At 41.7% G+C, this 22851-nt stretch overlaps 1 protein-coding gene across 3 annotated transcripts in view; it reads left to right on the top strand.

Annotated features, from left to right (window-relative positions):
* The window catches only part of Efna5 (ephrin A5), a 275756-nt gene extending 262321 nt beyond the window's left edge, over nucleotides 1–13435 (top strand). Inside the window, exons 3-6 of one of the 3 annotated variants that reach the window (XM_076914673.1) lie at nucleotides 2569–2634; nucleotides 3055–3135; nucleotides 4180–4221; nucleotides 9024–13435. In XM_076914673.1, the coding sequence (XP_076770788.1) occupies nucleotides 2569–2634; nucleotides 3055–3135; nucleotides 4180–4221; nucleotides 9024–9145 (311 nt within the window). In that variant the 3' untranslated portion in view covers nucleotides 9146–13435. The remainder of the gene's footprint in view (nucleotides 1–2568; nucleotides 2635–3054; nucleotides 3136–4179; nucleotides 4222–9023) is intronic. The other 2 variants (XM_034521519.2, XM_034521520.2) reach the window with 2 other exon arrangements.
* Nucleotides 13436–22851: the final 9416 nt, after the last annotated feature.

Raw genomic sequence — 22851 nt, forward strand, 5'->3', positions numbered from 1 at the left:
GTCTTAGACTTCTTACTATCCACAGCATCTCATAAGATGCTGGTGTGCAGCGGGGACTGTGACAACATTTGAAATGGTAGAAGACACCGCAGGCATATATAATGCACTTTGAGTTCCTTCACTATCCGTTTTTGGTGTTAACTATTCTTTGTTTGTTGTTTGTTTGTTTGTTTGTTTATGAAAACGGCACAAGGCATGATAAATGTACATATAACTATAATTTATCTATAAAATTTTATATAGACTTTAAACTAAATTAAACGGTGGGTGTTACAAAATGCTGTTTTTCTGGAGTTTGAGGTGTTAGCAACACTTCTCTGTTAACAGAAGTTGAGCTTATTTGACAGTTTCAATCTCTTACATCTACCAATAGCTCTTCCTTTTGTTATAAGTGATCTTGGGGGGTTTTATTTCAACATTGACTTATGGGAATCTTACATATGTCATTTACTATGTTGTTTTGTAGTTTCAGTGGGAAATAAGCCTCGGATTTTCCATTGTATAGAAGTACTTTTGGAATCTTTACTTTACAGAAGAAGTCAGTTTATTCAGTAGCCAGGGAGGCTCATGTACCTGTCTGTGAGCTGGTACGACAATGTTCTAATGTTTTTTTATATGTCATCATGGGCTTCTCTGTAGTTTCTCTGATACACCATACAATAACTTAATCTCCTAGATTTATTTCTCTTAGTAAAAGTCAGAAAAACCTCCATTAAACACCATACAATAACTTAATCTCCTGGATTTATTTCTCTTAGTAAAAGTCTGAAAAACCTCCATTAAACAGACAAACAAACAAAAACCCAAAACCCTTACAAAAACAATTATACATTTGACACTGCTTTGAGCCTGCCTATCTTGAACTATAACGTTAAAATCAGTCATTTGCATGTGGTACAACAAGCTCACAGAGTTTGAAGTAAGTTTATTTCCTCTCAGCTGAGTGCAGTGGTAGATCCCTCACCACCTCTCATGACTAATGGATAACCAGGGGCTTTGTAAGGAACTGGAGTCCCTGCATGTGCTGTATTCGTGGCTTGTGCACTTGCAGCGGAGGTCTATAGGAAGGAAGCCATTTCCTAGATCAAACCAGAGTGCAAAAATATTGTGCCCTAAATAACACACTAGTTACTGCTAATGTCAGTAGGGGGAGTTTTCCCAACTTTGATTTAATGGGAGCCTGCAGCCAAGCCAGCTGTTAACAGTTCTTAACTGCTTGTCAGGGAGACCAGGAGAGATGCAGAGGCCCAGAAGCATCTTTTCTGGTATTCTGTCTCAAGCGTTTCAGCAGGTGTTGAATAGTGACAGTGGTGGTTCTTTGGTGTCTGGTGTCCTTTAGCTGTTGGAGATGTGAGTTCTGCAGGAGATTTGCATGGATCTGTAACTCCATAAATGAGGAAGGTCATGCAGAAGTTTGGAGCTCCTCTCTTGTTCAAAATGAGCAATTTTTCTGAGCTCCTCATGAAGAATAACATGAAGGTAGAGGAGAGAGGAGGCTTATGGATGCTGGCTCTCTGTCATTTTTAGGATTATCCAACTCATTTTAAGCCATGTGCATTTTGATTGATGTCAGCTGCTTTTGTGAACAAAGAAACCACTTAAAGCAAGTCCGCAGGGGAGAAAGTATGTGGCCTTCATTTCTGTGAGTTTTGTCATTTCTAGAGAATATTAGTAAACACATGTGGCTGTTGATGGTCTGACCGCCCTTCGGAATCCTTTTGACTTTACTCTGCGAGTGTACCAAGTGGAGATAATCTTAAGAAGTAGGGAAAGTTTGTGATCTTATCCTGAGGAGAAGAAAGGTCTCTTCCTCAGATGATTTATAACTTGAAACATGTTGTCATGTTTTTAGTAAACCTACTTTATTAATTCCATCCTTCTCTGTGGAATATTAAAAGAAGATAAATGCGCTGGTGCAACACCATGCTTTCTCAATAGCATATCACGCTTACGATAGCATGGTGGCATCGTGGGGCTGAGCCAGTCATACAGAAAGCACAGCCAAATTCTGAGTAAAACCTCTAATTGAATTACCTGTGGAGCACTGACAGACAAGCTTTCAGGACAGACAAAGCTCTGCTTTCCCCCAGCAGAAGTAGGTCAAGTTGAAGTCCTCCTTGTAACTATCTGTTACTGGTTTTGACAGCGCTCTCACTGTGGGGATCTGCTGGGCTCTTTTTTCCTGTGGTTGAGGAGCTGTTCCCGAAGCGAGAGAGTTCAGGCATTATCTTCCCAATTTAGAGAAAATTGATAGCAGATCAAGTGAAAGGGAAGTGACTTTGAAATAGAAGTCCTGAGCATTTTTCTATAAATTACCACATTCCTGCATGTTTTTTTTCTTTATTGTTTTGAAAAAAAAAAAAAGATAGTAATATGAGAATGATCTTCCTATAGTACTTAGCTCAGTCTGGAAAGTATTGTTTTCTTTAACTTTAGGACAAGATGCAGACCATAGTATATGTCCTGCAGGAGTGTGAGTAGAGCAGTTATTTGCATGTGTAAAACAAAGAATAATGAGTTGTTATTCTCTCCCTTCTCTTTTGCCCTCTCTCTTTGCCTTACCCACAGCCTCTGCAATCCCAGACAATGGAAGAAGGTCCTGCCTAAAGCTCAAAGTCTTTGTGAGGCCAACAAGTAAGTTCCTAGAAAGAGCTTCCAAGGGTCCCCCTCACAGCGCATGCTTCATCCTATGGTCTGGTTCACAGCGGTAAAATTTTATTTCATTTTATTTTTTACTGTCAAGACTTGTGTAGTACCTGTTTTGTATATCCATATCCATGTTTGAGTTTTCCATTGTATTTTTCCCCATTCCTCATGACGCTTTTTATTTCGTGTATCGAAAGACCCAGCAGTTGCTAACTTGTTGTTTCTCAGACTGTTGTCCGTGCACAGCAAACGGGAAGGATACTGGCACGTGGATACATGCCATGGATTGTAAAAAACAATCTCTACATTAATAAAAGGAAACGATAGAGAGAAAGAAAAAAAGAGGAAGTGGGAGTTTAAGGGTGTCTTCACTAACATATTTGGCTGTTATCTCTATTTTCGTTATAGATAGCTGTATGAAAACTATAGGTGTTCATGATCGTGTTTTCGATGTTAACGACAAAGTAGAAAATTCATTAGAACCAGCAGGTTAGTATGCTTAGAGAATCTCTTGTTAACCAACGCATCTCTCTCCCGATGCTTTAGTACTGGTTTTTCTTTCTTCCTCTCTGCATGCATGCATGTTCCCGTCGTTTCTGCTTCCGCTCATTGCTAGCTGCTTGCTTCTATTACTTATCTTCTATATCTCATTCCTCCAGGATTGTTGTGTAATGCATGCTAGATAGAGTACAACTTTTCTTTCTTGGACATGGGTCCCATTTGAAGCAGTTATTCTAATATAGAAACCCTACCAGAATACTAAAATCCCACTAAAATCCATGAGGATGTGGCCCTCTACCACATCCTCACGCATGTCGGTGGATCACCATGCTTATAAAGACCACTTTTCATACAAGACAGAAAATATGTCTACTGTACCTGTTTATAAATTTTTTTTTTTACCATATCCAAATCCATGGATAAAAGCAGTAAGACCACTGCACAAAATAGCAACATCTATAGTTTTCTCTCTAATTTTATGTGCATCAATGAAAGTGATCTAAAACATGTATTTCACTTCAGTATTATTTATCCTGTTGTTGATAGCGGTTGATCTGGAGATATGCAATCCTGTAGCCACCACAATTAGACGCAGGAGCTCCTTGTGCCAGGAGTAATCCTTGATAAACATAGACAACGTTTTAAAGATACATTTTTTTTAATGCCACTGACATATATAGTCAAACTTCCTCATCAGGGTGAAAAAAAGTAAAGGCCCCAAACATATTCATTGACTCTGTGAGTTCAAGACTAGCCTGGTCTACAAAGTGAGTTCCAGGACAACCAGAGCTAGACACAGAGAAACCCTGTCTCAAGAAAAAAAAAAAATCATTTAACCACTTAGAGTGTAGCCTACTGTGGATGGTGTAGACTGGGAGAAGCTATTCATTTGCTTATGAATTTATCCTGAATGCAACCAGACCCATTCTGATGGGTGGCAAGCAAGTTTGTAGACGTTCCTATCTTCCTTTCTACCACCGACCTATGTAGATCTTAACCGTTTTCTTTATCCATCTCCCATGACCATCTTAGAGACCATCTACAGAGAAAATTATTTCCTCTTCACCAAGAGATGTGAGTTCCCTTATGCATATGATAAGGTGTCTGTGTTGTTTGTTTGTTTGTTTGTTTGTTTGTTTTGTAGTAGGACTTTGCTTTGTTATGGTTCTAGAAACTAAAGGGGTTTTCAGTCCACTTCATCCTCTGAGTTTTGTTATAGGGATAACAGTCATTGAGCCTTAGGGAAACTGAGTCTGAGTAAGTGCTGTGCCTCAGGCTTTAGTGCTGTGCTGCCAGGAAGAGTCAGGCACACACACACACACACACACACACACACACACACACACACACGGCATTTTTTGTAAGGCAGGCATCTCACCCAGAGCATAAATGAGAGGTGTGTACAATCAGCTTTGGAGGCCTTAATGTCTCCCCAGGGATCAGTTAGCCACTTTAGATGGGAGTGAGGAGTACTGAGAGGGGACATTTTAATTGTGTCCCGAAAAACCAGAAGCATTACTGTGACTTTTCAAAGGACCAGACTTCAAGCTTGAGGACATGACCACCGTAGGGACAAGTTAAACAGGAGCTCATTCAAGCTACAGAGTCTACATTCTTCTTCCCATGGCCAAGGAAACCGGCCCAGGCCACTCAGCTTGTCAGAATTAATGTCCTTGGTTCTCACTGCTAGGATAATAGTAACAGCCTCTTCTCCTCCTAGAGGGATAGATGTTCAGAGAAAACACTGACCTCTCTTAGCTTTGCCACTAAGTCATGAGTAGAATGACCAGCAGGTTAGGCCTGTTATAAAGTTGACCAGGACTATAATTTTGATATGCATTTCTCATAATCTTATTTTCCAGGCAAAGTCAGTTGCCTCTCTAGCGAGTTAGAGCCTGTCTAGAGACATGCGAGATTTCATAGTTTTTGTTTTCTCTCCCTCCCTCCCTCCCTCCTTCCCTCCCTCCCTCCCTTCCTCCCTCCTTCCCTTCCTCTCTTCCTTCCTCCATCCCTCCCTCTCTTTCTTCCTTACTTTCTTCCTTCCTTCCTTTCTTTTTTTTTTAACTTTTTATATTATTTTTGTTTTTTCTTTCTTTTTATTGGATATTTTATTTACAGTACAGATGTCATCCCCTTTCCCCATTTCCCCTCCCTAGAACCCCCTATCCTATACCCCCTCTTCCTTTATGCTTTTATACCATTTTGATTACATGCATGTAGTAAGGTCAGTTCTAGGTTGAGGGTCTAGCAATACAATAGATGCAAAAAGGAACAAGCAAGACAATGAACACAAATAGTCAAAGAAAAAGCAAGGTATTAAACCCAGTTATGTGAACACTCTCGTGATCACCGTTTCTAAAGGCTTATCAGGATGACCAAAGTACCTGAGCCTACTTCCCTGTCCTAGCCCAAGGTTATTTTCAAGTCTGAAGCCTACTTCCTTGTTCTAGCCTAAAATTTAGAATCCTGTCTGAAATTACTTCTTTGTTCTAGCTTAAGATTTAGACTCCTACCGGAAATTTCTTTTTTGTTCTAGTCTAATGTCAGGTTCCTGCTTGAAGCCTACTTTTTTTTCCCCTTCTGGTAATGAAGAAGCATATGGAGGACAATTCTGTTGCTAAGAAAATCACCTATGAATTCAACTAATGATAAAATGCAGACATTAAGAAGCTCTCACACATGACCATATGTCAGTGTCTTCTAAGAAACAAGTTATTTCTCATACAGAACTTGGAATTCAGAGTGGCCCCAAATCTATGAACATATAACTTATTGATAGAAGTTTGGAAAGTTTGGCAGAATGTAGTTTAGTGAATGTGTGTTTGTGTGTGTGTGTGTGTGTGTTTGTTTAAGCATCCTCACTAACATGGTGAGGGGGTGCCGAGCCACGGTGCCTGAAAATATGAAGTATTAACAGATTTGAGTATTTCTCTTTATTTCCTAGAAAATTCCGTCAGTCACACTTGCTGTTCTTTTTCCCACTCTGTTGACTGTTTCAACTGACAGCCAGCTCGAGATGTACACACAGGCTTTAAGGATCCCACCAGTCCTAGATGTACACACAGGCTTTAGGGACCCAGCGAGCCTGAAAGGTTCTACTGCATGTTCTCAGCAATATGTTCTAATTCACCTGTCTGTGGAATGCATTTGTCTTTATTGTTTGCTTGCACATGCTGCCTGCCAGTTTCCTACCTTCAGGGATGCAAGATGATCTCAGGGCAGACATATGCCACTTTACATGCTCCAAAATATCATTAGTGTTCTCAGTTAGCCACTGAAACCCCTGTGTGGTGGAATCCTGTAACTAAGAGGCAAGACTTCATTTGGCTTCTAACGAGGAACATTTTCTTCTGCCAAACCACACTCACTACTACAAGTATTAATAATCTCTCATATGTAGGTTTAATTTTGATTAGGATCAATTTTTACTTAGGAGTTTCAACTTAGAATTCTGAAATTTCCTCCCTAGTTATCCGAATGATAGCCAGTTTCTTATTCAATGCCAGGGGTAAGGGGTGTGGGTAGCGATGATGATGTATAGAGTCCCCCATCAAGGACCTGTTTAAATCAACTCATAGAGTGTAGAATCCTGACTCATGAACATCATATTGTAGGAACAAGAGCATGCAGTGGGTTTTCTCATTTGAGGGAAACACAGGGGAATGTGACTCTCCCCAGTAAGGAAGCGTACCCTTACTATGGCGTGTGTGGTAGGTGAATGATGTACCTGAGGCTAAAGTAATGGATACCTCAGCTCCCAGAAATGCTAATTCCAAAGATTATCTGCGAACTCAAGGTTTGAAAGGTCCATTCAAGCTTATGCTTCACTTAGAAGAAGACTCAGTTATTCCACAAAGTTCCTTCACTGTGCCTTGAGCTGAGTGCAAGGGGTGCGAAGCAGTGAAGCCCTGCCCTGCCATACTTGCCCCAAGTACAGAAGTGCAACTTGAATATCTTTTAACAATACATTTCCGAAGCTTTGCAAGGAGAAAGACTGACTGATGTGTTATTTCGAAAGGGGTGGAAAAGAACCCCAGTAGGTGATGTAATTTTGGGTGTATAAATATAAGTGAAGTTTCAAAATGAGCTGTGGAATCCTCAGGGTTTATAGTTCTTTTATAATTAAGCCTGAAGTGCTCCATTGTTTTGATTGACACCATATTGGTGCTCTTAAGAATGTGATTTGGATTTTAATTTCAGGGCTATTAGGGGCCTTTACTTCTGCCTCCTGTTAACTACAGATTTAATTAATGTATTACCAAGGCTGAAAAGGAGCAGAGAAAGGATGAGGGCCCACATGTACTCAGCTATGCTGGGCGGGATTTACCTTCCTATTCTTGCTTCCTAACCTTTTCTAGTCTCCTAAGCTAAAAGCAATCTCTTCGGGTTTGCTGGAGTCCAGGAGCAGAGAACAGATTAAACAAAGGGCTGCTGGGGCTTCTCCATGAGGACCCGCTGAAATGATAAGATCCCTACAGGGCAGAAGACTTTAATTCTGAGAACGCATGTTTCTAAGTTCACATGGGACATGAAGGGGATGGGCAGAAACTTCCAGAAAGTGTGAGCCAAAAAAAAGGAGTTCCCTCTAGGATATATAATAGAGAGTGTGACTCTCCCCAGTAAGGAAATGCACCCTTATTATGACATGTGTGGTAGGTGAACATACATGAGGTTAAAGTCATGCACAATCTATTAAGAGACACAAAGTAGGTCACTGCAGGATGTTCGGGACTGTCTTGTGGGGTCCTACATAATTGAGAACAAATGCTGGAGTCTCACTTGTTACTGCTCTCTCTGATTCACCAGTCAGCAAATCCCAAGTAGCAATTCTTGTGTTCCCATGGGAAGTCCCCCTGATGCCGAAATGAAACCTGCTCAGAGGCCAACTGTCAGCTCCAGAAACATGTCCAGAGGTCATCTGGGCTAAAAGCATAAGCTAGGCCAGATGGGAGGAAGGAGATGGGCCACATTAGAGAATCGTACAGCTCGTGGGCAAGCCTCCAATCTATCTTTGGGCACTAATTACTGCAAAGTTCCCATTTCGAAGTTAAGCCTGTTAATCATGCAGATCAGGGAGGCTATCCGGAGTCAGAGGCAGCCTCGTAGAACACTTTACAGCTAAATAAAAGAAGCTTAACTCACTTAATCCATTTTATTTAGAGGAAAATTTGCATCTACACTGATAATTTATGTGCCAAGCCTCAGCCTGATAAAAATAAGAATAGTCAAGTTCAAGTAATTTAATCTGGAGATGCAGGGCCTGTAATGGAAATAGTACCATAATTGATTCCTAATTGTAGGCAGCCCAGTGGGTACGGGATTTCTGAAGTTTTCCTGGGTATTATATACAGTTTATTTAAAATACTGTTGTCTTGGCATTTAATTTTTTTTCACATTTGAAAATACACCAAACAACTAAACACTCAACACTAATCCCGTGAAATGCCTAAAAGGAAAAGAATGAGCAACCCGGTCTGGTTAACCACTAATATACCCACATAACTCTCCCCTTCCCTTCCAGTATGCTACTTCCTCCCACAGTACTTCATGCTTAAAGGTGCTTTCCCCAGTTTGTGCAAAGTGCATCTGACCGGTATCGAATCAGAGTAGCTTCTACAGTGAATATTATACTGTATGCAGTTTCCCCCTCGGTTTCAAGGCAGAGTGTAAATATTGTGAAGGAAGTCCAATTTCCCCTGCCTCTCCTTTGTTAGCTGTAAATAATGACTGATTATGCAGACATGAAAGTCAATGGTGGCACAAGGTTCATTACCCTACTTTGCAGAGGGTGGCGAGGTCTGTTAACAGCAGGCTGCTGCAAGAGAGTTATTAAGGATGTGAAATCTCATCGGAATGTGTACTTTCTATTTGAACAGATGACACCGTTCATGAGTCAGCCGAGCCATCCCGCGGTGAGAATGCGGCACAAACACCAAGGATACCCAGCCGCCTTTTGGCAATCCTACTGTTCCTCCTGGCGATGCTTTTGACATTATAGCACAGTCTCCTCCCGTCACCTGTCACAGAAAACATCAGGGTCTTGGAACACCAGAGATCCACCTAACTGCTCATCCCAAGAAGGGACTTGTTATTGGTTTTTGGCAGATGTCAGATTTTTGTTTTCTTTCCTTCAGCCTGATTTCTAAGCAACAACTTGGGGTTGTTGGGGGATAAACTTGTTGCTGCCTCCTTCACCCCACCCCACTCCTAGCCCTTGCCCTTGACTCCTCTCACCCCCTTCCCAATTAAATGGAGTCCAGATAAAAATGCCAGATTGTCAGAGTGACAGCAGCGGGTCTTCGCCTCCTGTGCATTCTCCTCTAGAGCTCACCTCCGTAAGCTCAGGGTGTTGACCACGGATGCACATGAGAAAGAATAGCGGCAGATGCTGCCTGCAGTGTCCAGGCCTGAGAGGGGTGGCCTCTCCTATACAATACTTACGCCTTCATGGTCAGGAGAGTAAGGTAGTCATGTGGAACATGGTGTTGGCCTGTCAGGTCCAAAAGGGTGAAGTTAAGAATAGGTATAATATTATACCACACCCTCTAGAAGTGTAGAAGTGAGCAGGCTTCTCAAAGCTTCAGATACTAGTTTTTATTTCATCAAATGGGACTGTCTTAAAGCTTTTTTTTTTTTTCCAACAAAACTTGGGCTGTGTTGAAGAAGCCTCTTCTCCCAGAGGAGGGTTGGATGCAGGGATGCTAAATCAGAGGAAGTGTGAATATTGAGAAAAGGATCTGTTGCTGGGGGTGTGAGTACCTCTCACTTTTTAGTGAGCAGGCAGTACACACCTGAGGGTTTATTTTTTCCTTTGAATACAGTTCACCATGGTGCTACAACTTTTTTTTTCTTTTTAGGAGTTCAAAGAGGCGTTTTTATGAATAAAGTGACCTTCCCCAAGGCTGCCAAGCCAGGGTTGATGAGTAGAGAGTGGAATAGCTTTGGCTACTCCTCTGGGGACAGTCCGTACAAGGAAAGAGAGTCTGGCCAGAGGAGATGCGATTTGGCTTTGCTGGAGCTCCAGTGTGCTGTGGCCTTTCCCCAACCCCCACCCCAAAACCCATGTTCTGCTCCATGCTCCATGACCACAGGGGACCCAGACACAAACCCCTGTCACCAGGAGAGTCAGTCAGCACTACTTGGGAGGGCTAAAGGGAAATTTGGAATACAAATTCCAAAGTTTGGAATAAGAAATTTAAGTGTTGATTTTTATATCCTTTCCCTTTCTGACACAGCCTAAAGCATAGGGGGAACACGTGTTTATCTGTGGGAGATAAACAAGATGGAGTCCCAAAGACTTTGACAAAATATTTTTTTAAAAATCCACTAGAATAGAAAATACATTATTTAGATATACTTTATGCTGAGAGTGAGTATATATGCTTGTCCTATTTAAACTTGTGAGAAAAAGTGGTATCCCTTGATACATTTAGAAACACAGGGGGTTTATCTTGTTTCATAGTAGGGTTTGGGGCAGAAGAATGAATACAGGATGACCCTGTTTAAAGAACCTTAGCATGGCCAAGGAGGTGGTTCCAGCTGATTGCCAGGAAACACAAGCTGTGGGATTTCTCCTGGTGGGGTATCAGGAACTTTAAATCCCAAAGCCTAGACAGGGAATAATGTCAGACCAATGGAAAGGTGATCTAGCCTATTTTTGCTATTGCACGACATCAATAGAAACCATGCCTTTGTAAACAAGCAAGTCAGTAAATGCAATGATCATGTAATGTGGAAAACTGAAAGCATTCCAGTTTTAAAAAAAAAAAAAGAATTTTTTTATATATTCGTTTTTAAGATGTATATGTAAAAAAAAAAAAAAGAATTCACATTATAGATGGACTTCATGGATCGGAAATTGCTTAGAATTGCAAGTGGTTTCAAATTAGAAAAAGATGTGAGTGGAAGGCAGCTGTGAACGAACTGCACCCTAGAGAGTTGTACGCACGTTGGAATGTAAGCTGGGCTTACTTACCTGGTCCCTTTGGAGTGGAGGCGACTGGAATCTGCTCTCACCTGAACCATGTGACCGGAGTCACCAGCCTCAAAGATATAGTTAGTCCTCTCCCCTCTTCTCCCAACATCTGAGACTTCTCTGGAGTAGCAGAGTCTCATCACAGAAGGCACCCACCATTTTCACTGAAACAGAACTTCAAAGCATTGGATTTCTTTGCCTTTATTTATGCGCTCGAAACTCTCAGTGATATCCAGATGTATTCTTTTTTATTAATAGTTACAGGTTTGTGGGTTAGTGGGATTTCAGTAAAGGGACAAAAAAAAAAAATCCCTTCTAAGATGGATCAATAGAACCAAGATAATACTGCATGTACTACAGTCAAGGACACCAAGTGATCCTGTGGTAATTCCAGTTAGTCCTAACGACATTAGCAGTTCTAATGTCATTGTAGAAATGGTGAGTTCAGTGATTCTAGCATTTGTCTCTAACAAATGATGAAATAATTCCTCATGGCCCTCTCTGCCATTGTCTTTCATTCCCCACTGTGCAATTAGACCCTTTTACTTCACGGCCATGCCACTGATGATTAAGTTTAAAAAAAAAAGAAAAAAGAAAAACTATCCACGCCAGTAGACAATATGCTTTTTACCTGTGACATAATCTTAGCTAATACGCTTGTGCGGAGTTTTCAAGACAATTGGTGTCAGACAGTTTTTATCTTGTCCAAAAATGCGCTGGTGGCTTTTTGTGGTGTCTTTACAATCCTCTGTGGGCTTAGGATGTCGGTGCAACTTGGTAGTTGGTTTCATTTTTAAAACAATGGAAAAACAGGAAGGGCAGCCCTGGAGCCCCTCAGCCCCAGTTGGTCAAACCCCAGCGACCTTTGCCCCTGGTTGCCAAGGGCTTTGCAACATGAAGCAGGGAATAAAGATCTGTCTGTTTAGTGGATACTGTGTATCCTTTAATAGACCAGGTAACAGTTCGTGTTAGTTTTAGACTATTGTTTTGTACTGTACTTTCTTGGGTGGCAGAGGAAAGAAAAGTTAAAATGTTAAAAAAAAAAAAAAAAAAAAAAAAAACCTACGTTCTTTAATTCTGTATTATTAGCAACCTCTGTTGTATATAGTGTTTGATAATAAAGTATTAATTTGATTCTTATGTCTTTTGTAAGTGAAAACAGACTTTCAGGATACAAAACATGCATTGAGGCTTTGAAACATCCAATGTATACATGGCTGAGAAGTCACAAGTGACTGGAACTCCATACTGGACCACACCATCTTACAGCTCCATCGTCTTGGGACCAGAAACAACAGGACTGCTTTGATTGACATTTTGTCCTCGGTGTTTTCAAGGTCTGATGTCGGAGCTCTGTGGTCCTTCCCCTCACCCCAAGCATGTGGTTTGAAAAGGTTTAGATAACTTAGAAATGGTTCTGTACTTTGGTTTGGTTTTCTGTTTGTCATTCTCCCCTAGGAAGTCTTGTGAGTATCAAGTGCGGCTCAGACTCAGGATGCAGACCAGTCCCTTTAGGAAGGCTCAGTGGGGCTGTTTCCCTCTCTGCGTCTTTGTGAAAGGAAGAGTCACAGTACCTGTGGGCTTTCAGGGACTCTGTTTTTCTCCTGTGCCTTAGCAACGGCTGCAGCCATTTTATTAGTTTCACAAAATTAGAAAAACAGTTTTAAACTCCTCCTTACCATTCATTGCTCTCAGAGTTGTGGTCACCAGATTTTTCCTTTGAAAACCACCTCCACCACCAACATCTCCCCCCCCATTTGCCTCTCCTTCCCTCCCCCCCTTCCCCCACCTCTCTCTCATTCTCTCTTGCTCTCTCTGTCACCCCACCCTCACATTCTATTTTCCCTCAGAGCCGTGAATGGGCAGGTCTGTCTCTGGTTTGGCATCGCTGAGTTCTTCCCACGCATTTGCCCCAGAGCTGCTCAGATGTGAGACGAAATCTCCCTACAATGGGCTCGCTCCTATTGTTTGTACAGTTTAATAGATGCTGCCATGTTGGAGGTTACCCATGAGTCAAAAATCTGTTTCCCATGCTTACTCTTGACACCGCATTGAAGCCACTCACCGTGTGTGCGTCTGGGTGTAAAGTCCAGCTCCTTCCATGCAGCCCTGTGCTTGGACTCCCTGCCTTGCTGTCCTTTGCACCTCCTCATCGAGTGCTGTTTTGAAATGCTGACATTATATAAACGTAAAAGAAAATGTAAAAAAAAAAAATTAAAACACACACACGCAAATCCATACGATCTGTATTTGTATATACACGTGTCCGTACAAGTATACCTAAATAAAAATTAAAGATTTTCATCATTTTAATTGGATCCCTCCTTCTACTTCTTTTTCCTTGAATTACACCTTTATTTCAGGGGTTAGTTATACTCTACCAATTTTTTAAGAAATCGTTGTGAACAGAATGATGATATGGCATAGAGAAGATAAGGGAGGAGCAAAGACTAGCACAATTATTCTGACAAGAAAATGGTGGGACTTCTGCCTTGTCTCCTTAAAATAGGCAGTATGACAAAGCCTTGTATGTTAAATGATGTAAGTACATCAGGAGTATACAGATTGTCTTTTAGTTTGCATAGACACTTCTATCCCATCAAAATAAAGGCCAAATAAGCATTTCCTAGTGATCATTTCACACTTTAAAAAAAAAAGGAAAAAAAAAAAAAAAAAAAAGCAATAGGTAGAGCCCAAACCTCAGTTCTCACTATCCATGACTTCCGTGGTATGGCCATGGCAGGTCACGTGATATCTTCAAGACGCCCGTTTATGGATCTGAATGCGGCAACATTTTAGAAGTGACTTGTTGCTGTTCTTTAACTCTTCTTGGTCTTTGGCCAGTGTGAAGTCTACTTGCATCTGAGTGATGTTTTTGTCCTTGAAGACCACACTGATAAAAGAACTGTCAGAAAAATTTACCTATAGAGCAAAACCAGCAAATGTGTGATGTAATCAACACCGCATGTATGTCAAGATTTAGCTTTAATGACCTGATGTTAATATTAAGCTCACCAAGAGCTTCTTAGGATAATCATTTGGCAAGGCTCTAAACACTAATAATTTACCCTGACTTTTTCTTTTGATAACAAAGGGTGATAGCTTTATAGAATGAGACATAAGACATTGTTTTTAGCAAGATGTAGCTGACTCCATATGGGACATTTCTAACCAGAACAGCATTATATTATCATTACCATCTTCACCGTCAACACCCAAAGCATTGAAGCAAAGCAGTCGTGATGTTCTTACTGCTGTATGGGAAGGTCTTTACAGTCTGTCTTTGTAACCTTTGCAATGCTAGGTGAGGCAGGCTTTACATGAAAGCTTAGCAGTAATTATGTATTGGTAATAGTATAAAATTCGGGCCCTTATACCATGCACAAATAGCTAGGTGATTTTTTTTCATTATTTTGTGTGAGTAAAAAAAAAAAAATTGGGGATTTTAAGATTAGGAAACTCAAAGGAAATCATATAAACAGTGACCCAAATGAAGTTAGAAACACCTTACAAAACTGAAAACTTGGTAAGTGAAAAGTTACCATAGGCTTTACAAAGGTTAACATCATGGGGTGGCCTATTACAGTTGCTGCAACAATGCCTGCAAATGGGAGAAAACCCAAGATAAGATGAGTGTCGCTAAACAAATTTTGAATATGTTGGTTCCAAGAAACTTTCATTTCTTCCCCTAAGGTTATGGGGCCAGTGAAAAAGGGTGACAGCTTCAGATTCCACTTTATGTAAGTCAGGGATGCTCCTGAGTCCATGTCTGTGTCTATGTTAAACAGCTTAGGATCTCTGGGAAGATGAAGGCTACACATGCACACAAGCGTGGTGCACATGCACACACACATGATCAGAGAAACAAAACACAGTGTGAAACATGTAAACGGATGGGCAATATGATCCTAGCTGCGAGCTTCAAGTGAGGAGAACTCAAAAGAGGTTACTATCCACAGTAAAGGAAAAGCAAGCTGGACCAGAGATACAGCAGACGAATGAACAATGATATCACAGGATCCACACTCATTTTTGCCAACCAGGCATTTGGAATTTGGAGTCATTTGAGATGCTGAATATAAAGGCTCACAGGATATTTGGCATCTAGAAGGCCAGGTGTTGTGTAAATAAAACACAAATACATATTAGAATCTCATAGGAATTAATAGTAAATATAGGTGCTATGAAAATTCAAGTATTTCTGAGAAATTGTTCATTGATCACAACAGTTTCATGGGAACTGTTTGTAAAACAGCTTCTTAGAGATTTCTTGCAAAGCTGTAGCGTGTTCAGCTAATAATACCACAATCCTTTAGGAAAGCTGCTGTGGAAGCATCATGTTTTCCCTTCGGAAAAGATACTCTGAGAAATCATAAATAACTAATCAGGCCAGTGTTCTGTCAGTTTTTAGGGTGATACGTTCCATTTTATTAAGTTGTTCAGCAGCTAAGTGCACTTTACGCCTGTTTTTAAGATGGAACTGTTTCTGCTCCAGTCTGAGGAGTAAAGCTATAGTAGTTCTGTCCCTTGGTTAAGATACAGATAATAAGTAAATGCCTAATATTTAAAGAAGAGGAAAAGACAGGGAATCGCCTTTCACAGGGAACAGTCAAGGGCATCACCAAAGGTTTAGTTAGAGGTGATGTATCAAGCCACACTTGAGAAGAACTTATTACCTAGTCACTAAGCTAACTGTGCAAATGGTATTCTCAGGTAAGTCTCCAATCTCCTTCCCGTTCCCAAGGTTCCCAAGCAGAATGCAGCTTTTTACCCTTTCATGTGAGATTTCTGGACTCAACCCTTAGGACTGAGGAGAAGAAGTAGGAATAGTGGCCTCCTGTTCATTCGGCTTGCCCCAACATGAGGAACTGTTTGTTCTTTCCATCACAGATTGCCACACTCTGTTCAATGGCCTCTGCACACACTGAGATAGAGGCATGATTTCATTGCTTATATAAAATGCCCCCCTGTTCCTCCTAAGCATGTTCAGAGCTCTTCCTTGTTGCTGCCAATGACAGCACTGTCAGTACTGGAGCTGAAGGCAGATGAATAAGAAGGCGGGGAGGGGGAGAGCAAACATTCCCCGCTAGTTTCTCTTGTTATTTTTGTGGGTATTTATTTAGTAATTTATTTATTTGTCTTTATGTCTGTCTTTACTTGAACAGGAGGTTTTTCTCATCAACAAGAGAAATCTCAACTGCGACTCATATCATAGCAGCTATGGGAAAAAAAAGATCCCAGTGTCAGAGCTACGGGAGGGACATGGGTGGACCTGACCATTTGGCTTAAAACCAGCACCTCAAGGATACTGTCAATCAATGTTAATCAGAAGAATTCAATCTAGTGGGTGGTTCTCTGAGTCAATAATGTGCTTTGAAATACCCTGGATTTTCACCATGATTATTCAAGCAAGAACTTCATGTCACTTGGTAACACACGGATGCTTGTCAACCCTGACAGGGACACAAAGGGAGGGATGGGGGAAAAAATCTCAAAGAAAGATGACAATGGGAAAATAGAACCAAATATTTTCTCCTGCTGTTTTATTCACTGGTACCAGGTGTTCCCTCAAACCACACGTGTGTTTTGAAATGTAAGTAGCCAAAGTAGTTTTCTTCCCTTCACTGCTATGAAACAAGCCCCTAAAACAAGAGAAAGAACAAGTTCATTCTCAAGTGCATTCCTTAAAGGGAATTTTATCATCACGCTTTTTGTGTGTTTAGAGCTTGCTATTTTTTTTTTTCTTTTGATCCTGTCCATACCCTGTGCTCCCTCCCAGCCCCCCAGGAAAGGCCCCGTGATTTGTATGGCAGAGTGTGACAAGCGCTTCCTCTGAAATATGTGTTCTGCTTTACTAGCTCAGGACACAGTTTCCACAGTGGAGAGAACAGGACAATCTCTGTCTTTCTTTATTTTTCACTAAAGACAGTGTGCCAGCCCGAAAGCCTACTCCATTTATTTCTCCTGCAGGGAGCCAGCGTGTTCCTTCTGGAAGATGCAGGTACTTAAAATAGTAATAGGCTTTGTGGTTTATAGAAAGTATTTCATCCCAAGATCTCAGAGGCATGAAGAATAAAATATAAACCAGTGGCTCTTTCCAACAGGCTTGGAGGAATTAACTGGAAAGGGAGATTGTCATCTTCCCTCCATACAGGAACAGAGCCCAGCAAGCTGCTTTACTCAGGTGTCCCCAGGAAAGGAGAAGACACAGGTTCCAGTAGGATTTGGACAGGGGTCCCAGTCTATTACTCCCCATTCCTAAGAACTTAAAAAAAAAAAAAACATGGCTGAAGGAAAAAAAATGGCATGTTTATCCCTTTTTAAAGGAAGTTTCCAAAGCCCTGCAGTCAGGAGAAAGGAACTGGGCGGCTTTCCAGATACTTATTTGTGAGTCACTGGATTTACCATAAAAGTTTACTCTTTAACTTTCTTCCCTAATTTCTCAAGTCATTGCATGCCCTTTGGATGTATTCAAATTTATCTCTAAAACTTGGGGAGAGGTTAATTAATCCTCGGTACCTAGACAGAGTTCAGGACACATGTAGAAATCAACACCGATGGGTGCTCAGGTGCTTGATATAAAATACTATAGTGTTTAGTTTAAAAAAAAAAAAACGCAGGCATCCGTCTGCATACTTTAAATCATATCTATACTTCTTACAATATCTAACAAGAGTAAGTGCTCTTAATAATTCCATTATTTGGGAATAATGACAAGCAAAAAGCCTACACTGTTAGTACAGAGGCATTTTTAAACAGTGGTTGGTTGAATCTGTAGGTGTCAAACCTGACAATGAGGAAAATCAACTGTAATCTGTATTGTGAGTTTGTTCAGGTGCTGCCCCTCCGCCAGCCATCCCCACCCCCAATCCACATACACACCACTGGACTATTTTACATTCTCTGGTTTTATGTATTCACAGCAGGTTTCTTCAAGGCACTGTTTGTCCTGAGCAATGTGGCATTTGAAGGACAATGAGGATCATGTTAGACATATTTGAAATCGGTCTGATAACATCTAAAAGGCAGAGGGCAAAAACATGGCAGTTAAAAGAAATCAAGGCGGGGAAGGGGGGGATAACCAGCCAACCATGACAATATTCACATATCTGACCACACTGTAGAGACTTCCCAGAGCTCATCTGCACAGGGAAACCATCTGCTCTGGCAGAAGCATCACTTGGCATTAGGGACCCTTGGTGTCTTTCCTTCAATTATGTTTATTTCCTACCCAGAGAGTGACCCAATGTTCCAAGGCCGGGTACAGCCATTATTACAATTAACCTCTTTTGACTGGTATAGCTGGCTTGGCACGAGAGAGTGTGACTCTGAGACTGAAGGACTAGAGTCCATACCTTCAAACGTCTAATAACTAGACCAAATAAATGACCAAAGTTCTTCTTGCTTCTGGGAATTCCTTAAATTCACTCTCCAGGGTTCTGTTAGTCTGGACATTGAGTTGGCATAAATTGTACACCTTTGGTTCACACTTGATTCTTGATTTGAGGTTACCATGAATTAGAGTGGCCAGCATCCTCTGTGGTTTCTGCCCTTTCCTAGTTCCTGTCAGTATTCAACAAAGCAAGTTAATCTCCCTGGTAAGTGACAGTCCTGCCCCCTGTAACTGGCATGGAATCAATTTTTTTTTTTTTTTAACTTGGCTTGAGAGTTGAACTATCAGGAGAGTCTCAAGAATTCAGGACTAGCAAGTGCATTCATTAGTAAGCTGAGTTGGTTTTAGCTGGATTGTTTGACTGTCCTCATCTCTTACTCTAGCTTCCCCCTCCTTCTTTCTTTCTTTTATCATCGATCCTGCCCATGAGACTTATTACCTACTCTGTGGACTGAGAACATCAGCCTCCATCACTAGGCTGTTCTAAACAGACATCCATACCATACTGCCCTGGTCTAATTCTGACAGCACCAGGGAGAGGGAGGAAAAAGGTGGGTTCTCTAGCTGTTGGCCAAGCCCCTCTAACATGATAGGAAGAAACAGAAGGCACACAAGAAGAAAGCAAAAGTAAGTGACATAAAGACAGCTTGTTAGCCACAGCGGAGGCAGACATAATCCTCTGGAAGCAGTGTCCCAGGCAATTAAAAAAAAAAAGGAAGAAAGAAAAAAAGAAAGGAGGGAAGAAGGGAAGGAAGGAAGGAAGGAAGGAAGGAAGGAAGGAAGGAAGGAAGGAAGAAAAGAAACAAGAAAAAGATGTGCTGGAAAGAATTGCTCTACTCTACTCTGCCCTTCCCTTACCCTCTCCTTTCCCTCCCCCTCCTCTCCCCTTCTTTCTCTCCTCCCCCTCCCTCTTCCCTTCCTCTACCCTTCTTTCTCTCTACCTGCTCACTCTCCTCTCCCCTTCATTTTCTTCTCTTTCCTTCTCCTCCTCTCCTCTTTTTCTTCTTTTCTCTTTTTATTCATTCATTCATTCATTCATTTTTCATTCATTCACTCATTTTTGTTTTTTTAATGCTTATTTATTTATTTATTTATTTATTTTTGAGATAGGATTTCTCTGTAAAGCAGCCCTGGCTGTCCTGGAACTCTCTCTGTAGACCAGCCTGGCATCTAACTCACAGAGCTCCACCTGCCTCTGCCTCCTAAGTGCTGGAATTAAAGGCATCTACTACTACACCTGGCTAATACACATATTTTACTGGGAGATTTACAAAAGCAAATGCTGAGGTTTCAATCATTGGGATGTTTTCTAGGATCTACCTAACCTGCTCTGCTCTGATCATGTACGTGGCAGCCATGTACAGCAGGAACAGATATGTGGCAGATCATGCAGGGATAGGTCCTTGGCACAACCTTATACTTGGTACTACATGTCAGTGCTTTTAGAATCATGTCTGTGGTGGTCCTAGAATCTTGGTGCCCTAGTTATTTGCCGGCAACTTATTCCATTGGAAAAATACATGTACGAAACAGAAGCATAGTTATGCAGTGTGCCTGTGGTTGCTGAGAGGGGAGCAGGGATGCCAACCATGCCCGTTGTTACCTCTCTCCTTCCCAGTATCTGTGACACAGGTTCCAGACCTTGGGAAGCACATAGTTTAGGGAGAAGAGCTTGACAGGAGGACTCTAACCTTCCATATAAAACAAGCATGAATCTCTCTGAAAACTAGAATTTAAAATTATAGTTTTCAAAACAGTTTGTTCCCAAGGAAGCTATAGGGTTTATTCCATCCTACCATAGAATGCAACTCCAGAACGTTAAGAGAAAAATCAGAGTGGGCAGTCGCAGGTCAGTCACGGCAGTTTCTCATCTTAAAATGAAGCTTCCCTTTCATATCATATCAAAATGGACTGCTGACTTTGCTATATAATGCTATAGTTTTTTTGTTTTGTTTTTAATGAAAAGAAAAATCTAGAAAGGGGAATGGGGAATTGAAACCTACCATGTATATCTTGGAACCCAGAACCCTCCTATTACCAAGTAAATGATATTAAAGGACATGTAAACTTAAATCACTTCACCCAAAGCTGCCCACAGGGGAAAGGATGACAAGTATCCCATAAGTGACGAAGCACCTGCAACACTCCACCACTGGTGTTAAGCACTGAGGCTATTTTTTTATTGGTTATTTATTTACATTTTGATTGTTATCCCCCTTCCTGGTTTTCCCTCAGTAAACCCCTTATCCCATCCCCTCCCCCTACTTCTATGAGGGAGCTCCCCCACCCACCCTCCTCAATGTCCTAGCATTCCCTTACACAGGGGCATCAAGCCTCCACAGGATCAAGGGCCTCCCCTCCCATTGATACCAGACAAGGACATCCTCTGCTACATATTCAGCTGGAGCCATGGGTCCCTCCATGTGTAGTCTTTGGTAGGTGGTTTAGTCCCTGGGAGCTCTGGTGTGTGTGAGGGTCTGGTTGGTTGATAATTGTTGTTCTTCTTATGGGGTTATAAACCCCTTCAGCTCCTTCAGTCCTTCCCCTAGCTCCATCGGGTCCGCACTGGAGCTATTTTAATAGGAGCCTGGCTCCACCCAGGCACAGCTTCTAGTCATCACAGGCGCTAGAGGGCTTGTCATCCAGTCTGCTTGGAGTAGTGTAAAGAAGCGGTTGGAAGCAAGGGACCGTGCTAGTCATTTTATCAGTGGGCTAGCTGATTGGATAGAGAATGAGCCCCTGACATAAAGGCAAGGGGCACAAAGGTCGGTAGCCTCGACTGTATCCTGACAAAGAGAGAAATGTCTCTCCTATGAGTAGCTATCCAGGACCTTTAGTGTGTCAACAGGAGTAAAATCAATGGTAAGATCAGGGGATGAGAGAAAACAGAACAGATCGTCATCATGATCTCAAGGACCTCCCTCTTGGCAAAGCCTTGCTTCAGCTCTTCAGTTCCTCAGAACCATCTTCTTCAACTCGGAGTCCCTCTCTCAGCGCAGCACTGGGGTTGATGCCAGGCCGATGTGGCTTCTGCTCTGCGGGTTTCATAAAAGTCTGGCTCTGTTAGCAGCATAGGTGCCCTGTAAAATAAGTTCCTAATACCTGAGTGACAGAGTGAGTCATAGTTCCTTGCAAGCAAAATACTTTATTAAGCAGATATGGTGGGCTAAGAGGGCTGTGGAGAAAGCACAATGGAGACACAGTGGGAGTAATTAATACTGCTGGAATTGAAGACCTGGCTTTGAATTTTAATATATAACACACTGAAGATATGTGCTGAGTTTCAAAGGTCACATCTAAATTGACACAATGCATCCTATAAAACAGCACACTTAATTTTCTTGAAGGTACAGGCCTTTTCAATAGGGTTAGATATAAAATAAATAGTGGGAAGCATCCTTTCTCCCTGGTGCTAGCCTGTATCAGTTAGCAGAGGAGCAACTTACTAAAGAAAGACTCTAATTAAAGTCTTTGAGATGGGCCAACAAGCCACGAGGCAGATGCCGAACACTACCACAAATGAGCTCAAGAATCAATAGTTGGAAGAACTTAGTCCAATTCCACAGGACTGGACCACAGAGAACTTTCCTTAATTGACCCACTGCTTGGGAACCTAGTGTGTTCCCCATTAACATGTGACATTTCTTAACAAAATGATGTATGCCACCAGCCACTCCAGTACTTGCGTTGGTGGTAACTTGTTTCTACACTGCAGAAACCCTCCAGGGAAGTGGAACTTGCTGCACAGGCTCAAATGCTCTCAACATTTCCCAGCACCTTAGCCATTGGGCTGGAAAAGCAACTCACTATCGGGTGTAAACGCTGCCAGTAGTGGCTCAGAAGAATTCTAAAGAAGTGCAGGCAAGGGGCAACGTCTTTCTAGTGTCGGGGTACATACTTTCTTCTACAAGCTCATACCATCCAAATGCTCCTTTTCAGTGGGGAGAATCTTTATGCTGAAAGCCAGGAAAGAAATATTTCTAGGCAAGAATTTATGGAACAAACGATCTCCCTAGGGGAGGGAAACGGCAGTAGAGTACACGACTCCAACTTCGTTTGTCTGCGGTGGTTGTTTGCTAGGTTTTCCTTTACTTCCAAGCAAAGCTCTCCATATTGATAGGAGAGCATGTAGTTCAGATAAAGTGGGTTAAAAGAAGAGGAAGAAGAGGAGGAAGAGGAGGAGGAGGAGGAGGAGGAGGAGGAGGAGGAGGAGGAGGAGGAGGAGGGGAAGGGGAAGGAGAAGGAGAAGGAGAAGGAGAAGGAGAAGGAGAAGGAGAAGGAGAAGGAGAAGGAGAAGGAGAAGGAGAAGGAGAAGGAGAAGGAGAAGAAGAAATGG

Source organism: Arvicanthis niloticus, chromosome 17, assembly GCF_011762505.2.
Source record: "Arvicanthis niloticus isolate mArvNil1 chromosome 17, mArvNil1.pat.X, whole genome shotgun sequence".
NCBI classification, from domain to species: domain Eukaryota; kingdom Metazoa; phylum Chordata; class Mammalia; order Rodentia; family Muridae; genus Arvicanthis; species Arvicanthis niloticus.